Source organism: Carassius carassius, unplaced genomic scaffold (genome assembly GCF_963082965.1).
Source record: "Carassius carassius unplaced genomic scaffold, fCarCar2.1 SCAFFOLD_58, whole genome shotgun sequence".
NCBI classification, from domain to species: Eukaryota; Metazoa; Chordata; class Actinopteri; order Cypriniformes; family Cyprinidae; genus Carassius; species Carassius carassius.
The window spans coordinates 454,479-475,760 of record NW_026775030.1 but is presented as its reverse complement, the minus strand read 5'-3'; the positions used below and the strand labels follow the sequence as shown (position 1 = coordinate 475,760).

At 38.4% G+C, this 21,282-nt stretch overlaps 1 protein-coding gene across 3 annotated transcripts in view; it reads left to right on the top strand.

The window, feature by feature from the left end:
* The window catches only part of LOC132134237 (mitogen-activated protein kinase kinase kinase 12-like), a 72,583-nt gene extending 51,556 nt beyond the window's left edge, over nucleotides 1-21,027 (top strand). For 2 of the 3 annotated variants that reach the window (XM_059547038.1, XM_059547037.1), the window contains exons 11-14: nucleotides 15,464-16,124; nucleotides 18,498-18,565; nucleotides 19,191-19,476; nucleotides 19,774-21,027. In XM_059547038.1, coding sequence (XP_059403021.1) covers nucleotides 15,464-16,124; nucleotides 18,498-18,565; nucleotides 19,191-19,476; nucleotides 19,774-19,890 — 1,132 coding nt within the window. In that variant the 3' untranslated portion in view covers nucleotides 19,891-21,027. The remainder of the gene's footprint in view (nucleotides 1-15,463; nucleotides 16,125-18,497; nucleotides 18,566-19,190; nucleotides 19,477-19,773) is intronic. The other variant, XM_059547039.1, reaches the window with a different exon arrangement.
* Nucleotides 21,028-21,282: the final 255 nt, after the last annotated feature.

Here is a 21,282-nt window from a genome sequence, read left to right as displayed (position 1 = left end):
CTCTCCTCATCAGGTTACACTGGCTACCAGTAGCCACTCGCATCAGATTCAAGGTACTGATGCTTGCCTACAAGATGACCACTGGTTCTGCACCAATACAACTAAACTCACTAGTTTAAACTTATGTGCCCTCCAGAAGCTTGAATTCTGCAAGTGAACGGCGCCTTGTGGTGCCATCCCAAAGAGGTTCAAAATTACTCTCTCTGACCTTTTCCTGGACTGTGCCCAGCTGGTGGAATGACCTCCCAATCTCAATTCGAACAGCTGAGTCTTTACTCATTTTCAAAAAACATCTAAAAGACTCATCTTTTTGGCCAGCACTTGACCAACTAATACTGGCATTTACCTTTTCTTGTCTATTCTATTCTTAAAAAAAAAAAAAAAACATAGCTATGTGTTGTGTTCTAGACTAACTGAGACTTGTCATGGCACTTGTATACTGTTGTTGTTCTCTCGTTGGTCTGATTGCTTCTATTGTTCTCATTTGTAAGTCGCTTTGGATAAAAGCATCTGCTAAATGATTAAATGTAAAAGTAGAATTAAGAGTACAATAAAATGATTTGTTCGTCCTTAGGACAGACAGTGTTAATCGTCTATTGAAGCACATCTAAATATTTAACAAGCTGTAACTTGCATTGGTTCTGTAGTTGTTGAGTAAAGTGTCCCGGTGCATGTATAATGCATAGATTCCTGTCAGGAGTAAAAGCTTCATCATTTCATCCATGGGTTGACTGCTCCGAAGTGAATCAACAAAGTTGCTGAAAACTGCCAGAAGATCGGACTCCCCTGGAAGGGGAGTCACAGGGTTTCCAAGGTGATGGGCATCTTCAGTCAACCGCAAGTTAAGAGAAGATTCACTTTTTGGGTGTGGATTAGGTTTTATCTGGTTTCCCTGTAACACCTATTTGGTTAGATTGACCAGTAACAAGGTGTATAGTTTCAGAGGAAAAGTGTTTCTTTGTCCCTGTGACACCTCTTAGGAAACTGGTGACCTTGGTTAGCTCCCCAAGGTTGTGATTCTGGCTTGAGTCATGTGTCAGGATTCTCTTCCGAATCATGACTATTACTTAGAATAATAACAGTTCAGTTGTCTTGTGGGTGAGACTATCCGTAATGCCTCTTAGTCAGGTGTCCACATCTCCTCCCTGGGCAGTGGCGTTTTGTGGTTTGGGTTTGCTGTTTGGACTTGACAGCAACCCGGCATGCTCTTTTTTTTAATGTCTCATAGTACTGTGGTGTCCAGCACATGGTGCATTTTGGGCATACCTTACCAAGATTTCTTGGTAAATGGGTGCAGTGACTTTGGTTTTCAAAAAACACAAAGGACCAACACCGGCATATGATGTTGTACCCCAAATCATCACAGACTGTGGAAACTTAACACTGGATTTCAAGCAAATTGGGCTATGAGCTTATCCACCCTTCCTCCAGACTCTAGGAGCTTGGTTTCCAAATGAAATACAAAACTTGCTATCATCTGAAAAAAGGACTTTGGACCACAGGGCAACAGTCCATTTCTTCTTCTCCTTAGCCCAGGTAAGATGCCTCTGACGTTGTCTGTGGTACAAGAGTGGCTTAACAAGAGGAATACCACAACTGTATCCAAATTCCTTGACACTTCTGTTTGTTGTGGCTCTTGATGCCTTGACCCCATCCTCAGTGCATTCCTTGTGGTGAACAGACTTTGTTGCAATGCTAAGTCAGGTTGCTGGCTAATACGGTGGGTAGCAGGGCTGGATGATCTGGACACAGGTGTAAAACAGGCGGAGTATTCTCCAAGTATTCTCTGGTGGTTCAGACAGGTTCAGTCACTATGAAGGTATCAACTAAACAAACTGAAATAAAATCAGAAAGAGACAGAGGAAGAAGGAAGGGCTTTCCTTATTTAGTTTAGGAGATATGACTAAGCAGTTACCACTTGTTAAAGTAAAGCAGCGTGGTCATAAAACCTAGGGAGACTGTTAGCTGCGCTAGTAGAGACACATCAAACACATCAAGGTAATAAACAGAAACAATAGGAAGTGTTTCTAGTCTGCTCAGGAGCCTACATTAGGTTGAACAGTAACTGCACTTCAATGTATTAGGCCGGACACTGAGGACTGAGGTGGTGTAAAGAGGAAACAGGGATTAGCCTAATAACAACCTGTATACTTCATTAAGAAAACAAAAGCTGCTAGAACTACTGTAATCTTATACAAAGAGGGAAGATGGTGATGGTCAAATAATTAAAATAAGGTAAAGGTAAAATTAAAATGTCCTAATAGCTTTAGGAAACTAAAGGAAGTAATAAAAATAAACACATCTATTTGATTAAACATCAGATTTAATTAAAATCAACTTAGCTGAATCTGTACCTTCAAGCTAAAAACTTAATGAATAAAATGAAATCATAGAGAGGTAGAATAAAGTCAAAATAAAAATTTCACAAATAGAACCAACGTATGTGGGGAATGGCCAACCTAACTGAGTCTATACAGAAGATTATAGTATTAAAAAGAAGTGAAAACAGGAGTTAGAGGGAGAGAGGTGTAGTTCACACTTGAACTAACAGTTGCTAACAGCTTGATGCTAACAGTTAAGATAGCTTTGGATACACACTACAGACCCTGTTTACAAAAGGGTCTGTGTCGTGGGTGCTGTTATCAGATTGAACCAGAAGAGGCTGCTCTCAACTTCCAGGATCAGATGTTTCTAAGAGACCTATGCAAGCTTACAACACCTGCAAGTGGAGCAGAACTTTTACTGTTTTAAATCTGCATGGGAAACTCACGCGCCAACAGTTATGACGTATCGCATATCAAAACAACACATTCCCTTCACAGACAACGGCAAGTTACTAGTTAGCTAGGCTAGAATTAAACCATTAATTCACTATTCAATTGCATCACTTCAGTGACTACAATGATACGCGATGGTTACAAGAAAACCTTAACTCAGGTGGATGAGGAGCGTAGCTCAAATCACCATTTAAACTAAATATCCTGTGATGAGATTTCTTTGTCGCCCAGTTTTAGTATCACTGCAAGTGGGAATTCTTCGCCCTGCTTATTAATCTGTGCCGCTAATCTGACATTTCTTTGTCAGAAAGGACTCACACATTTAAGGCTGAAATGGGGATTTTTTTCGACCAAGATCAGATAACTTTAGTATAAAACTATTTATACCCGCTGCCTCTGGGTTTTTTTGCCAGATATATGGGACTTATGCGGTTGTTGCAACAATTTTGATTGAGATTTTAAGACTCCTGGTCATTAAGCCAACACTGACCTGCAGTATTCTAAGATTAATTTTGCTCTGTTTATCATACACATTCATTCACAAAAACACACATTGGATAGTGGTCTTGGTTTGAATAAACATGCATAAGAAACACCAAGGTTACTGAGTCTGCTCACATAACTAGGTTTAAAATTTTGCCCGCATTCTCAAACATTTCTGTAGCAAATTAGCTCAAAGTGAGATGAACATAATTAATCATAACGTGTTATTATTAATCATAATCGTCTTCAGGAATTACTTGTAGCATTATAGCATTAAGAGTACAATAAAATGATTTGTTCGTCTGCAGGAGAGAGTACACTGTACAGATAGGTAGCGCTCGCATGCAAGAGAGCAAAGCATATTAGTAGTATTTACTCATCAGCGAATCACAACCTGTTAAGAACCATCAAAGAATCACATCACCTTAATTAAAAGGGGTCAAAGCCTAGAAGCGCATCTAAATATTTAACAAGCAGTTACTTGCATTGGTTCTGTAGTTGTTGAGTATCCACTGTATTAAGTGTTAAGTGTCCTGGTGCATGTATAATGCGTAGATTCCTGTCAGGAATAAAAGCTTCATAATTTCATCCATGGGTTGACTGCTCCGATATGAATCAACAAAGTTGCTGAAAACTGCCAGAAGATCGGATATCTTCAGGGAACCGCAAGTTAAGAGAAAACTCACTTTGTGGAGTAGATTTTATCTGGTTTCCCTGTAACACCCATTTGGTTAGATTGACTAGTAATAAGGCATATAGTTTCAGTGGGGAAGTGTTTCTTCGTCCCCTTGACACCTTATTTGCATGCTTTATGACTGTACTGAATACTTGGTGTAGTTTCACCCAAAATATGGTACAAATAGTATGATGCATTTCATGATCACATAGAGTACATCATGGTTTGAGAAATAAAAAGCAGATCATTTTGATACCAAGAATAAGGCATCTACAAAATATTAAACCAGAGATACATTCATACACCTAAATATTAGCATTTAGAGCTTAACTAATGCAAATAAACAGTGGTAACTAGAGGAAAAGGAAACATAACTAAGGTAACTAAAGGTAACTAAGGAAACATACAGACAATATGCATATACCAGATAGATTTGTAACTGATTAATTATTAGCTAAATAAACAAACGTTTTAATGTGTCTGTGTTGTGTATTGTGAAAATGTGAGTTTGCTGGTGCCTGGCATCAAGACCTATCTAGTTATCTTGGAATGTGTTTGAAGTCGGATGGGAAGACCTGATCTGTTCAGCATCTTCCAGATAATCTGGGTAAATATTGGCCATTTAACACCCATATAACTTTAGACTATGGGGTCAGATTCTGTAATTTACGTGTAAATGTCAAAAGGCTAAAAGAAATTTCTAAGACATAAAGCCCAAATGATCGTTCACGAGCCTAAGCAGATGCTACATCAAACAAACACATCAAAACACATTTTCGCAAATAGCCATCAGCTTTGCCTCGTCGATGTGTTACATTTGACAGCTGCAGTCTGGGAAAATTAAAGAAAAACACTGTATTTAAAATGTTTATTATTAACAGATGGAATTTTAGTAGACCTACTTATTAAGTTATGTGCGTTTCTTAGAACGAATTCAAGCAGGATAAAATGTCAAGCCTATGAGCCTGTGCATATATTTACTCTAAGCTGCACAGTATTACACCATATTTTAGATTTGAAACATTTAACAGGTGTGCAGTTTTATTTATATAATATGAATTATGTGTTATTTAACCTTGAGAAATGGTGGTTTACTTTTCATTTTTGAGCATTAAAAGTGGTAGCCTATTTTAGTGAGCAAGGACACATGGATCTACATATGCAAAATGTCAATATTCTCACATATTAGACATATTTTTGTATTAATTTATATGTAAAAATCCTTTAATAATACAGCATGCAATTTTTACATGCACATACTTTGTTATTCATTTACATTACATTTACATTTATTCATTTAGCAGATGCTTTTATCCAAAGCGACTTACAGATGAGGACAGGGGAAGCAATCAAAAACAACAAAAAGAGCAATGATATATAAGTGCTATAACAAGTCTCAGTTAGGTTAACACAGTACACCTAGCATGGGATTTTAAATAATATAATATAAAGAAAACAGATATAATAAAAAAAAGAATAGAGCAAGCTAGTGTTAGAGGTTTTTACACATACACATACACACACACACACACACACACACACACAATTGCATAAATAATGAAAAGAAAATAGAATATAAAAAGATTAGAAAGGTAGTTAGATATTTTTAAAGAATAGAATTAGAATAGTGAGTGTTAAAGTTAGAGGGTCAAATAAAGATGGAAGAGATGTGTTTTAAGCCGATTCTTGAAAATGGCTAAGGACTCAGCTGTCTGGATAGAGTTGGGGAGGTCATTCCGAAAAGTGACTTTGTGCTTCTTTGGGATGGCACAATCAAGCGACGTTCACTTGCAGAATGCAAGCTTCTAGAGGCACATAAGTCTGAAGTAACAAATTTAGGTAAATGGGTGCAGAGCCAGTGGTAGTTTTGTAGGCAAACATCAATGCCTTGAATTTTATGCAAGCAGCTGTTGGAAGCCAGTGCAAATTGATAAACAGAGGTGTGACATGTATTCTTTTTGGCTCATTAAAAAATAATCTTGCTGCCGCGTTCTGAATTAATTGTAAAGGTTTGATAGAATTGGCTGGAAGACCTGTCAAGAGAGCATTGCAATAGTCCAGCCTGGACAGAACAAGAGCTTGAACAAGGAGTTTTGCAGCATGTTCCGAAAGAAAGGATCTGATCTTCTTGATGTTGAATAAAGCAAATCTGCAGGATCGGACAGTTTTAGCAATGTGGTCTGAGAAAGTCAGCTGATCATCAATCATAACTCCAAGGCTTCTAGCTGTTTTTGAAGGAGTTATGGTTGATGTGCCTAACTTGATGGTGAAATTGTGATGAAACGATGGGTTTGCTGGAATCACAAGCAGTTCTGTCTTGGCAAGGTTGAGTTGAAGGTGTTGGTCCATCATCCAGGAAGAAATGTCTGTTAGACAAGCTGAGATGCGAATAGCTACCGTCGGATCATCAGGATGGAATGAGAGGTAGAGTTGAGTGTCATCAGCATAGCAGTGGAATGAAAAGCCATGTTCCTGAATGACCGAACCTAATGATGCCATGTAGACAGAGAAGAGAAGTGGTCCAAGAACTGAGCCCTGAGGCACCCCAGTAGTTAGATGTTGTGACTTGGACACCTCACCTCTCCAAGATACTTTGAAGGACCTATCTGATAGGTAAGACACAAACCATTGAAGTGTGGTTCCTGAGATGCCTTTTGCCAGTAGGGTTGATAGGAGGATCTGGTGGTTAACCGTGTCAAAAGCAGCGGACAGATTAAGCAGGATAAGTACTGAAGATTTGGATTCCGCTCTTGCCAGTCTTAGAGCTTCAACAACTGAGTGCAAGGCAATCTCAGTTGAATGTCCACTTCTGAAGCCAGATTGGTTGCTGTCAAGGAGGTTGTTGTGTGTGAGAAATGTAGAGACTTGGTTGAACACAGCTCGTTCAAGTGTTTTTACAATGAAAGGAAGAAGGGAAACTGGTCTGTAGTTCTTTAAAAGAGATGGATTGAGGATGGGTTTTTTAAGTAGTGGAGTTATATGTGCCTGTCTAAATGATGAGGGAAAAACACCAGTGTGGAGGGATGTGTTGATGATGTGAGTGAGTGCAGGTACAACTGCAGGAGAAATGGCTTGAAGGAGATGAGATGGAATAGGATCAAGCGGGCAAGTTGTTGGGTGATTAGAAAGGATGAGTTTTGAGACTTCTGCCTCAGAGAGTGAAGAGAAGGATTTAAATGAGTGTAAGTTTGCTGGTTTGTTATTTGTTACATGTCCTTTATGGGGAGCACCGGAGCTCCCCAGGGCTGCGTTCTCTCCCCACTGCTCTTCTCCCTGTACACTAATGATTGCATGTCTAAGGACCCCTCTGTCAAGCTCCTGAAGTTTGCAGATGACACCACACTCATCGGCCTCATTCAGGATGGTGACGAGTCTGCTTACAGACAGGAGGTTAAAGAGCTGGCTGTCTGGTGCACTCTCAACAACCTGGAGCTGAACATGCTCTAAACAGTGGAGATGATCGTGGACTTCAGGAGAAAACCCCCTGCTCTCCCACCACTCACCATCATGAACAGCACTGTGACTGCAGTGGAGTCATTCAGGTTCCTGGGCACCACCATCTCTCAGGACCTGAAGTGGGACATTCACATTGACTCCATTGTGAAAAAGGTTCAGCAGAGGTTGTACTTCCTTCATCAGCTGTGGAGGTTTAACCTGCCACAGGAGCTGCTGAAACAGTTCTACTCTGCTGTCATTGAATCCATCCTCTGCACTTCAGTAAATGTCTGGTTCAGCTCAGCTTCTAAATCTGACCTCAGAAGACTACAGAGGGTAGTCCGGATTGCTGAGCGAATCATTGGTACAACCCTCCCTTCTATTCAAGAACTGTATTTATCCAGAGTGAGCAAAGGGGCTGGCAAAATCACTCTGGACTCCTCACATCCAGCACACTCCCTCTTTGAACTGTTGCCATCTGGTCGACGCTACAGAGCACTGAGCACCAGAACGACCAGACACAGGAACAGTTTCTCCCCTCAGGCAATCCATCTAATGAACACTTGACAATAACTGTGGAACACACTACACTTTATATTTATATACACATACACTTATTTATCTAACACACATACTTAGTGTACACTTAAATTTTGCATATATTATACCTTTCTACAATTGTCAATTTGTATATTGTCATTCCTTACCTACTTATTTGTATTTGTATTTTTTTTTTGTATTTTTTATTCTTTTATTATGTTTTTTTTTTTGTTCTGTCGCTGTTATTCTGTTGCACTGCGGAGCTTTTGTCACGAAAAAAAAAAAATTCCTTGTATGAGTAACATACCTGGCAATAAAGCTCATTCTGATTCTGATTTATTTTGACAGATAACTACTTGGGAAAAAAACATCTGTTTGTACACTGATTAAGAAATTATTGTGTGTTTTATTAACTATTTCCTTTATTTGAGTAAAACACGAGGCACTGCAACTAGAAACAAGAAACAAATAAATTAAACCTGGCCACGATTTAGCTAAATCACTTAAAAACCGAAAAAAAGGATGGATTAATAAAAAGTCCTCACGTTTAAACTTAACTCAAGCCGCCTTTACTTGCTTTCATACAGTTTAAGTAAAACTCAAAAAACAAAAAACTGCGGCCGCTTTTTAAATGCAGGAGTGTATACTATTCCTTAAAATATCAAACTGCAAGATTTGTGCGGCATGCATGATGCTGAATATGACGCGCAACATTTATTCTTATTTGTCTACATATTTTATCTTCATTACAAATCTTGTTTGGTTTTTATTTTGTATAATTGCATGTAAAAAAATATCTTTGTAGTGTATATGCAAAATGTGAAACTGAAATCTTATTTGCAGTCTATAGTATTTTATCATTATTTGTACAATAATATTTAACTTAACCTGCTTTGTATCTTTATTATTTAATGCAAAAGAGATTTATTAAAACAAGTTTATAAGAGTCATGTATCCATTTAATCTTGATCAAGAACAACTAATGATCAATGATTTGGAGCGGCATCGGTCGTTAGATCATTTTAAAATGTCAAATTGCCTTCAATCGACAGCTAATATATAAATGCATCTGTCTCGGTTGTAGACTTGTGAAGTTTTAACCCATACTGTACCTTAATTTAAGTGTGCTCTATTACTATTCATATTCAAGTGTTTGTGCAGAAAACTAATAGACAAGCATTTGTATACTTTTTCACAATTATTAGGCTACTTCTGCCTCTGCTATGTGGCAAACTTATTGTGTGTGCTTTAGTGCGGAATATATTAAGGCTCATTATGGATTAGGCTGTGTTAATTTAATATAAACATGCGATTATTTAAATAATGACCTAAATGAATGACTACTAGTAACTAAACAAAATCTTATGTGGGGGGTAGCCCTATTAAATTCCCTCTAGACATCTTTGTTGACATCAAGTTTTTAAAGCATTTTAAACACGTTTTCCTAAATTCTGCTTTCAGAGCAGTCCGTAACGGAGAGATGACACATCCATAACACTAATTTTTCCTCTGAAACACAAAAATGATAATTTAAATAAAATTGATAGGCCTATTTTATTTTTTGAGAATGGTCAACCCTTCTCCATTATGCAGATATTGTTGCTTCTGGTTTGTGCATTGTAAATCACAGAAAGTCTACAAAATATGTTGTCTCCCAAAAACTATTTTTTTGTCAATTCCATAACGCATGTTTTCCCCAAATCTAAAATAGCCTACAAAACATGTTCATAGACAGATACTTTACTGATGTCTGGACTCTATTTGGGATTTAGAAAAACATAAAGAGATGGTTCAGTATATTGATAATGGATACATTCTGTGAGAATTTATATTTCAGGTTTTGACTGAATGTCACATAAGTAATGATGGAATTACCCAATAATGAAACTAAAAAAAAGTCTCGGAACAGTTTCTTATTACTGCAATGTATTTTACATTTGTATTGCCAAAATAACTGTGTTGCGCGTACAATTAAAACAGTCCAAAACTGAAAATAGTCAAGGCAGCATACATTAAGAACAAAAGTTCTTATCTCTTTGGCAGACGCCAAAAAAGAGTTTCTGTCTTTCTTTCAAAAGAGAAAGAAACTCTTTTGGCCAGTTTCTTTGTCTCTCTCTCAAAGGGTGACTCATGCCTCCTGAGAAAAAATAAACCATATTATATTGAATGTAATACTCTGTATGTCGTTGCAAAAAATGGCAAAAGCCAAACCAACGAGGCATTTGTCTTAAAACAGACACTTTGCCCAAACCTGCTCTGCAAGTTTGAAATACTCATCAGATATTCTCCATATGAAAGAGCAAGAGATTCACACATTTATTTCAACCCCTACAAGCTATACAGAACTACCCCCAAACGCCAAACCCCTCCAGATGAACTAAATTCAGTCACACTACTGGTTGCTTAGTGTAAAATGGACATGCTTTTTCTTAAAAGAAAAAAAGTGGTGTAACATAAACCAGCAAACTGAAGAATACTTCACATCTCTATTTATCATTTTATATATTTTATTATTATAAAAAAAATAAAATATAAAAAATTACATTGTTTAATGTTTAAACTAACATTGTAATATGTTTTGTGTTCTATATCTACAGATTTTATTTTAAGCAAGTCATGATGATTTGAGAAGGCTAAATCAATCAAACGTAATCAACCCAGCTGTCTGCCACTATACGCTTGGTCATCACTTAAAAAATAAAAAATACTTGAATTTAACCAACCAAACAAACAAAAAAATTCCAAACATTTTTCTGAATTAAGTAATAATGAAAAAATGAGAAATATAACTTTTCAATTAAAAACAAAACTGAACTGTTTTAATGGCGAGAGAGAAAACAGACACGGGCTCCAGTCAGACTCGGGCCAAAGATACTGGTAAACTGTCAGCTAAGGGCCGCTATAGGGCTTAGGTTTGAGGCCCATGCAGGACTGAATGCTGTGAATCAGGGGTTGTTTTCTAATTAAATGATAAAATTTGTAAGTTTTATTGTGTTGAATAATTTATTTATTTTTAATTGTAGTATTATTTTATATTTTATTATATATATATATATATTTTTTTTTTTACATTTTATGGATTGCCCCAATCTCCTGCACAGCCAAACTCTGTAAACGAAACTGTATTGTTTATTTATTTTAAATGGATTAATTATTATTTAAAACATGTTTTAATTAATACAAAGAAGCACTAAAAAGTGATACACTCTTTAATTCATGAACATAAAATGTGTTAAAAAAGGCCAGATAACAAATAAATATGTGACCTGCTGAAATAAATAAGCTAATTATTAAGTGTAAGTTTCAAGCCTTCCATATTTTGTGACATTAATGTAACTATAATGTCAAAATATGTTAGAACTAAGCCTAGCCTAACACACAACAATAAGCCAAATTTTTAATCTTTTATTTTTTATGGCATAATGCACACATATTTAAATGTAATTGTACAAAGGTTCAAGGATGGAAAGGAATAGGACGAGGGGTCGACGATTTTATTAACAAATAAACTTATCACACTTGTCTCTCACACCGGCAACAACAAACTACTATCACTTCCGGGTTGCGGCTTCCGGCTCGTGCGGTCGTCAGCAGTCCTTCTCTCCACTACTCCGGTTTCCCCTGGCGTTAAATACTCTCTCCACGCCAATTACTGAAACAAGAGACAGGTGTTGATTATTTCCGTTCAACCCGCTCACCCACTGTTCGTCTCCCGACTCTCTCTCCCGCTGCAGGCTTCACTAAACCACGCCTCCGCCTCCACAGTAATCTAAAGATTCCTCCGTGTATATATTCTACTTTTTGTATGATTTCTAGCTTTTCATGTCGCATTTAAAAAACAAATAAACATTTTTTTTTGGTGTGAGTCAAAGTAAACTGCAATTTGAATAAAGTCTCATGAACATGCAGCCTTGTACAAATTGATATGTATGCTTGTACAGTGGACCAATGGCCAAGGTCAGGATTTTTCATTCAAAAACTTTAATTAGCCTGTAGAACAAAATGAAAGCCCCTTAATACAATATAAGGAAAATGTATAGTTTTAATGTTTTTCATAATGACTGTTTAATAACCATAACATGCATTAAGAGCTTTTGTGTAAATTATTATTATTTTTTGGATGCATTAGGCTGCAGCTATATCTCAAATTTTGAAACTAACTAAAAAAAAATTTTTGATTAATTTTCTAATGACTTTTAAGGATGCTTTAATGTTATATTATAAAGTTATTTTTGTTTTATTTTGTTATTTGATCTCCGTTTATAAAACAAAATATAGTTCCAGTCAGTTTACAAAGTGTCCCTTCGCACCATCTGGCTTTAGTTTCATGAATGACTTTAACATGTGACTGACTTGCAGTTAACGCATTAGGCATTTTGGTTGGCCACCTACTGTAGCAGATCTAGTACGCCAAGAATAAATACATTTACATTCATATTTATTCATTTAGCAGATGCTTTTATCCAAAGTGTCTTAAAATTAAGAAATACAATTAATGATTCATCATAAAGAGGCAAATAAATGCAGGAAGTGCTTGTAATGCAGAATTTTAGGCTTTGTTCAGATTAGTACAAACTAGTCAGAGAGAGATCAAGTAAAGAGAAAGCAAAGTTTTTTAATACATTATCATAATTTGTATTATTATGCTAGTAAAGTCAAGTCAAGTCACCTTTATTTATATAGCGCTTTAAACAAAATACATTGCGTCAAAGCAACTGAACAACATTCATTAGGAAAACAGTGTGTCAATAATGCAAAATGATAGTTAAAGGCAGTTCATCATTGAATTCAGTTATGTCTTCTTTGTTCAGTTTAAATAGTGTCTGTGCATTTATTTGCAATCAAGTCAACGATATCGCTGTAGATGAAGTGACCCCAACTAAGCAAGCCAGAGGCGACAGCGGGAAGGAACCGAAACTCCATCGGTGACAGAATGGAGAAAAAAACCTTGGGAGAAACCTGGCTCAGTTGGGGGGCCAGTTCTGCTCTGACCAGACGAAACCAGTAGTTCAATTCCAGGCTGCAGCAAAGTCAGATTGTGCAGAAGAATCATCTGTTTCCTGCGGTCTTGTCCTGGTGCTCCTCTGAGACAAGGTCTTTACAGGGGATCTGTATCTGGGGCTCTAGTTGTCCTGGTCTCCGCTGTCTTTCAGGGCAGTAGAGGTCCTTTCTGGGTGCTGATCCACCATCTGGTCTGGATACGTACTGGATCCGGGTGACTGCAGTCACCCTCTGATCTGGATACAGACTGGATCTGGTGGCTACGGTGACCTCGGAATAAGAGAGGAACAGACAAATATTAGCATAGATGCCATTCTTCTAATGATGTAGCAAGTACATAGGGTGTTATGGGAAGTGTTCCCGGTTCCGGTTTACCTAATTAATGCAGCCTAAAAATCCTTTAACGGATTTGGACATTAAAAGCATATTAATATGTTATGTGTAAGCCAGGTTAAAGAGATGGGTCTTTAATCTAGATTTAAACTGCAAGAGTGTGTCTGCCTCCCGAACAATGTTAGGTAGGTTATTCCAGAGTTTGGGCGCCAAATAGGAAAAGGATCTGCCGCCCGCAGTTGATTTTGATATTCTAGGTATTATCAAATTGCCTGAGTTTTGAGAACGTAGCGGACGTGGAGGGTTATAATGTAACAGGAGATCATTCAAATACTGAGGTGCTAAACCATTCAGGGCTTTATAAGTAATAAGCAATATTTTAAAATCTATACGATGTTTGATAGGGAGCCAGTGAAGTGTTGACAGGACCGGGCTAATATGGTCATACTTCCTGGTTCTAGTAAGAACTCTTGCTGCTGCATTTTGGACTAGCTGTAGTTTGTTTACTTAGCGTGTAGAACAACCACCCAATAAAGCATTACAATAATCTAACCTTGAGGTCATAAATGCATGGATTAACATTTGACATTGAGAGCATAGGCCATAATTTAGATATATTTTTGAGATGGAAAATGCAGTTTTACAAATGCTAGAAACGTGGCTTTCTAAGGAAAGATTGCGATCAAATATCACACCTAGGTTCCTAACTGATGACGAAGAATTGACAAAGCAACCATCAAGTCTTAGACAGTGTTCTAGGTTATTACAAGCAGAGTTTTTAGGTCCTATAATTAACACCTCTATTTTTTTCAGAATTTAGCAGTAAGAAATTACTCGTCATCCAGTTTTTTATATCGACTATGCATTTCATTAGTTTTTCAAATTGGTGTGTTTCACCGGGCCGCGAAGAAATATAGAGCTGAGTATCATCAGCATAACAGTGAAAGCTAACACCATGTTTCCTGATGATATCTCCCAAGGGTAACATATAAAGCGTGAAGAGTAGCGGCCCTAGTACTGAGCCTTGAGGTACTCCATGCTGCACTTGTGATCTATATGATACATCTTCATTCACTGCTACGAACTGATGGCGGTCATATAAGTACGATTTAAACCATGCTAATGCACTTCCATTAATGCCAACGAAGTGTTCAAGTCTATGCAAAAGAATGTTGTGGTCAATTATGTCAAACGCAGCACTAAGATCCAATAAAACTAATGGAGAGATACACCCACGATCAGATGATAAGAGCAGATCATTTGTAACTCTAAGGAGAGCAGTCTCAGTACTATGATACGGTCTAAATCCTGACTGGAAATCCTCACATATACCATTTTTCTCTAAGAAGGAATATAATTGTGAGGATACCACCTTTTCTAGTATCTTGGACAGAAAAGGGAGATTCGAGATTGGTCTATAATTAACTAGTTCTTTGGGGTCAAGTTGTGTTTTTTTGATGAGAGGCTTAATAACAACCAGTTTGAAGGTTTTGGGGACATATCCTAATGACAATGAGGAATTAATAATAGTCAGAAGAGGATCTATGACTTCTGGAAGCACCTCTTTTAGGAGCTTAGATGGTATAGGGTCTAACATACATGTTGTTGGTTTAGATGATTTAACAAGTTTATACAATTCTTCCTCTCCTATAGTAGAGAATGAGTGGAACTGTTCCTCACGGGGTCTATAGTGCACTGTCTGATGCGATACTGTAGCTGACAGCTGAATGATTGCAATTTTACCTCTAATGGTATTGATTTTAGAAGTAAAGTAGTTCATAAAGTCATTACTGCTGTGGTGTTGGGAAATGTCAACACTTGTTGGGGCTTTATTTTTCGTTAATTTAACCACTGTATTGAATAAATACCTGGGGTTATGTTTGTTTTCTTCTATAAGAGAAGAAAAGTAATCGGTTCTAGCAGTTTTTAATGCTTTTCTGTAGGATAGGTTACTTTCCCGCCAAGCAATACGAAATACCTCTAGTTTTTGTTTTCCTGCTAAATACAATTTAGAGAGTTATGATTAAACTAAACCAAAATAAAGATGATTTAATTCATGTTTTTATATATAATACAGTAATAATACATAATAACAATATAATACAACAAAATGACTCTGATTAGTATAACTCATTATGCTGTTTCACTGGGCACCGTAATATGTAATGTAAGGTATGTTGTTTAACCAATGGCTTTCTTTTTTATCTGCCATATCTAGACCTGACCTCCTGAGATCAGAGATCATTCTCCCCAAGATGGACGCTGGTGTGCTGCAGGTGACCGTCCCGCCATGTGCAAACCGAGGACCTACTTCACCTAGCCGCGCCCGCAGGGTAAAAACTCGTCACCGGAGGAGCGGCAAAGGAAGCAGTGGGGATCTGTCAGGGCCCAAGCACCCTTCTGCCCCTGCTAGCCGAGAAAGAGAGCCCCCGCTGCCCAACACAACGACACCCGCACCACCCCTCACTGAGACGGCTTCAGGGGCTGTGATGAGGGAGGGCCAGCTGGAGCCACCCCCACTGAAGCTTTCCTCGTCGAGCCCAGATCTGCTCTGCTCCACCCGCCGCGCTGAAGACGGAGTCAGTGGAGCTGCCCCGACCGAAGCCCTGGGCGGAGAGACCAGTGCTGGAGCTGAAGTGGGGGCCGGCCTGGACGAGACTCCGCCCAGAAGTGACACAGCGAGTGAGGACGCCGCTTCACTGCCGTTCTCCAGCAGCCCAGATTCACCCTGCTGTGGCCGAAGTGGAGCGGTGGGCAGAACTCATGTAGGAGAGGAGAGAGAAGAGGGAACCGGGACGGTGCGATTACCCAGAGGATCCAGCGGCAGTCATCTGACTCCATCAGCCATACTGTATCGAGCTGCTATCACACGCAAACAGGTACACATCTCTCTATTCCCCAGGTTTCATTTTCATTCTGGGAACCAACTGATTATAGTCTTATTAAAATAAAGGTCACTTGATGCGGCAAGAGAAGGTGCATTGCTTAGATCTCATGACTGGTCACCATTGCTTTTAAGTTTTTCACAATATTTCCTCACCTTTTCTATCGCTTCTCAATTAACATGACCTCATTAGATTTTAATTTAAAAGGTCCCCTGAAGTGCCTTGAAACAGACAGCATTATTCTATACGGTGTGGTGACGTAATTTCGACTGAAACATGAAGAGAGGGTGGGACATATCTAGCAGCCACGCCCCCTTTGTAAAATAGCCAATAGCGTTTTGTTTATATCTGCTCAGACCAGAGACGTTGAGCCCAGTAAAGCTACATTTGACAGCTACAGTCTAACAGATTACCCCCTTGATTCAATATGAAACTCTTAGTTACTCTGTAGTTGTAAAAGTTTTTAATAAATGCCGACTCGCACATATGATCCGCTGCTTACGATCCCATCTCTGGACCGGGAGCTAAAGTCTAAATCAGACTGTGTGCACTTCCGCAGTTAACATGAAACAACGTGAAACCAGACCTCATATGCACCAATCAAAAGCTTATTTACACTGTCTGAATCGTTCCCTATTACCTACATTGTGCACTACGAGCCATTTACTGTACACTGTGAACAAGTGACCGATCTCAGCGGCAGGCTGATAGGAAGTGACAAACTGCAAGCTTTGAATGCTTATATCTTCTAAATGCGAATTTTGTCAGTTTTGGAGCACACTTATATATAACCTTAAGACTAACATATTAATACTAACACCTAAACAACTTTAATTTGGATTTCATGGGGACTTTAAAAAAAGTCAGTTAGCATTTTACACAAATGCTTTTATTAAAAAATATAATTTGTTATATTTAATTTAGTCACATTCATAATAGGGCAATAAAAATAATCAGGTGGTGGGGAGATGATTGAATCTCCCAGTCTATATGTCTCTGCATTCAAAGTTTTTGAACAGTGCAGAGCTGTAACTGAATAGTTAGTTAGTTAGTTAGTTAGTTAGTAATAGTTGCTACGCTACTGTATTTTAATGTTGGTCATTATGGGGTACTTGGAGAGCCAAATATTTTCTCTGCTACTAGTGTAACAATTTTGAGAACCACTGATCTATAACAAGATATGTTTCAGTGGACATTCAACATTTTCTCTGCTTGAGAAAGTATGAAAATATACAGTTTTTTTCACTTGATTCAGTTGAGTTAGTTTCACATCAAACACAATTAAATTTTTGACAATCAAGATCTGGCAGCAACACGTCCTGGCCAGGATTTCTATATTGACTAAAATATCCGTTGTTTTGGCTTTGTTTGCACTGCGCAGACCAATTGTTGCATGACAAAGTACAGTGAGAGCTCTAGAGAGCAGACGACCGCTTGTGCTTTTGAATCGCTCTCACGGTACTTTGATGTCATACACTGTTCTGTATGCTCACTGCTGCTTCATGTCGAACACTAATATTTACACGTATTTGCATCGCTTTGACCGTTCTCTGCAGATCCCACCTTCTAACGCACCACGATTGTATGCATGTTATTGGTCAAACGATCATTACCTTCAGTATGAAAGTATGAAAACAGGAAACCAAAACCAAAACCTGGATATTTAAGGCAATATAGAAATCCTGGTCAGGACATGTCCTGGGAAAATGGCACTTTGGTCAGCCAGGGTATGTGGAGCATTCACAGCTTATATGGAAGGAACGCCACTGCTATATCATAGTGTTCATAAACACAGCTCAAAGGCTCTTTACCAGTGGTCCTTACAAAACTTAACATCTACCCCAGTTTTGTAACTGATAAGAGTATAAAATATTTTAGTACAAGCATTTCAGTAAAACAGAATTTATGCAATATGTCAAACCATTAACCCTGTGGCAACAGTTGAAAATCAATTGGTAAATCCGCAGACTTGGCAACCCTATTTTTAAGAATATGATATGCAAGGTTAATTAGACCAGCCTATTGATAGACGGATCTAAAAATGAGCAGACCTACTGTAAACTGTTGATTCAGTTTATATTCAGGGTTATTTTAGTTGAGTCAAACCAGTCAGTTTATGTTGCCACATGAAGCATGTCACATGATCAAACATTTAGTAGTTTTAAAGGAGAGCACATTATATAATGCATTTGGGACATTTATTTAGGAGTAATACATTTATCACACTGCAGGTTTGTTGCAAATACAAAAAAAAAACCCAGCAAAAATCTAAATTCAAAAGATAGCAATAAGTTTGTTGTTTTTGCAGTGATGTTTTGGGCCTTAATAACTGAGCATGTCTGAATGAATTATGTTGAATTCCACTAGCGACGTGGCGTTTCCTCCGAAGAAGAAGAGGGCGAGGTGGACAGTGAGGTGGAATTACCAAGGAGACGGTAAGAATATAATAATTTATTATTTCGTGACCTATGGTAGTTATGAGTTGCCTAATTTATATAAAGCACCCATACTAAAATAAGGCCTTGTTTTCACCCACTGGTTGAGCATTGTATGCCTGGTCATAGCACACATGCTAAGGTGCTCAGTTATGGAAACTTGTTAGATCAGTGTCTCCCAACCCAGTTCCTCTACGACAGTATACCGGGAAGCAAAACGTACCTGGACGACCTACTACTTGCACATTCAATGGACACTTTACTCTCCCATGAAGACACAGGAGCGACTTCTTTTTACAGTCTGATTCCACATACACATACTAAGTATTTATTTTAGTGATTGCCAATGGGTAATAAACCTAGTTATAAATGGTAAATGGACTGCATTTATATAGCGCTTTCAACAGACCACATGGCCATCCAAAGCGCTTTACAATTTGCCTCACATTCACCCATTCACACACTCATTCACACACCGACTGCATGTGCGTTTTGGGGTTATGGGTAATAACATGGTACTAAACCTGATTCTACTGCTAATACTTACCACCCATGTGGTTACCTTACACAACCATTACTTTCTAATGTTTCATGGTTTGTATGTTCTGTAATGTTAATTTTGCAGACGGCCGACCAGTATAACCAAGTGCCAATCAGTATCCACTTTCAGCTCAGAGAACCTGTCCGTTTCCGAGGGAGAGGAGGGCCACACCACTGACCACTCTCACAGCGGCACGCCGGACGTGGTCAGCACCAACACTGACGAGCGACTGGATGATCGCAGCGATGACCTCATCTCCCAGGGGTCTGAGATCCCTGTTGATATTACAGAACCTACTCTGTCCGAAAGAGAAGCCGCTGCCTTGGAACAGGAGAGGGCCAACTTTGACCTGGAACAAAATATCCTGGAGGTACCAGTATTGTGTGAAACCTTTTAAAACATATGCCCCGAGTTAAAAACAAATGTTGCAAGGTTTTTCAAACCTGGCTCTGGAGGTCCACTGCCCTGCAGAAATTAGCTGGAGCAAACACACCTGAACAAGCAAATTGCAGACAGACTCTGTGTAGGTCGTACCTCCAGGACCAGAACCTAGAAGCCTGCCTTCTATTTGAAGTAATTGTTAATGACTGTGTTCGTTTAGGCAATCTTAAGAGCTTCATATATAACATGTCAAAGAGTTTGATCACACTTTTTGTCCTGTTCCTAGACTCGCGCATTGTGTGAGGACTCAGACTGTGACAGTGCTGAACTCGACCAATCAGGGAGCGGAGAGCCGAGTCGTCCCCCGAGCGCAGGAGGCTGGGGCCAGGGTCCTCAAAACTGAAACACACACACACACACCAGCACACACTTTCACTTTTAGTTGCACCAAAGCAAAACGAACACAGATTTTCGTGGAACACGTATGCGCACACATCCTCTGAGAAATGCAACGGTGCACTACACAAAATGACTAGCCACCTTAAGAACAAATATTCAGACACTGGTCATAACAACTTTGGGATTGTAAACTGCCTCATGACCAGGACGTAGCCACGGTAAATATAGCAAGACAAGTTTAGCGGAAAGCTACTGCTAGAGATGAGGATTACAGGAACTACGTGAACAGATTAATGCAATTAAAAACTTCAGGGCATTCCCAATAAGCAGCAATGATGGTATCAATAGGTTTGTGCTGTTGAATTGCAGACAGACTTACTGGTGGGCCAGAATCGAGTCCATTCATGTGTCCAAGGCTTGTGGTTAGTGGTCGATGTAAATTCAAAGAGTCTAGATCGAATCTGTAGTGCTGGATGAAACTCCTGAATCTCTGTCCTCCAGCCTGGATAAAGTAGTTTTGCCAAACTGCGCCCCAGTAATCTCAGTAATCAGACGTGCCGTAAATTAAGTTTGTTGCTCTCACTTTGGAACTGACTTCATTACTATGTACAGATGCTTCCTTTCCAAAGCATTTACAAGGTGCATATACAAATGTGATTCTATCATGAATATAATGCCCTGAGTTTCTGTAAATATATATTTAGAAAACTAAATCCAAGAAAAAAGTAAACTTTTTGCTACCATAACAAAAACATAATAGAAACGGTCCAGTTTTTACTATTCTCCTGTGCTTGTGCCACCCTACTATGGCAGCTCAGATCGGTTTGGAGATCAGCAGGTGTGTAAATGTACAGATATATATAAATATATAGTCAGGTTGGCTTTGCTAGTGCAGGACTGTAAAACTCTTGGATGCAAGTATACAACACACAGACTGAACGGCACATATAAATGTACAGTACATGATTTATGATATGGAAATAACTATTCCAACTGTCTGCTCTCCTCTTACCTCTCAGATTATCTTTCAGTACTTTTTCTTTCATAGGGACATGCAATATGTACATTTAAACCTAATCTGAAGAGAGCACTTTTATTTTCTTCACTGTAAAAATAAAGTAAAACGAATAAATGACAATAATTTATTGTATATGAATTTTAGCTTGCCAGCTGTAGGTCTGAGAAGGGTAAAGTCCCGAAGAAAAATGCATGATATACATTTTTATGTATTTTAATTTTTAAATCAATTGTTTTTATACATCTAAAGAAATGTTTGCAACTTTTTTTACCTTGAATGTGTAATAATGTTGTGTTGCTTGTAGGCACTTTACAGTAGGATGTTTACATACATGGACATGATCACTTTCTCATCTTGCACTGAAAATGTATTTATGAT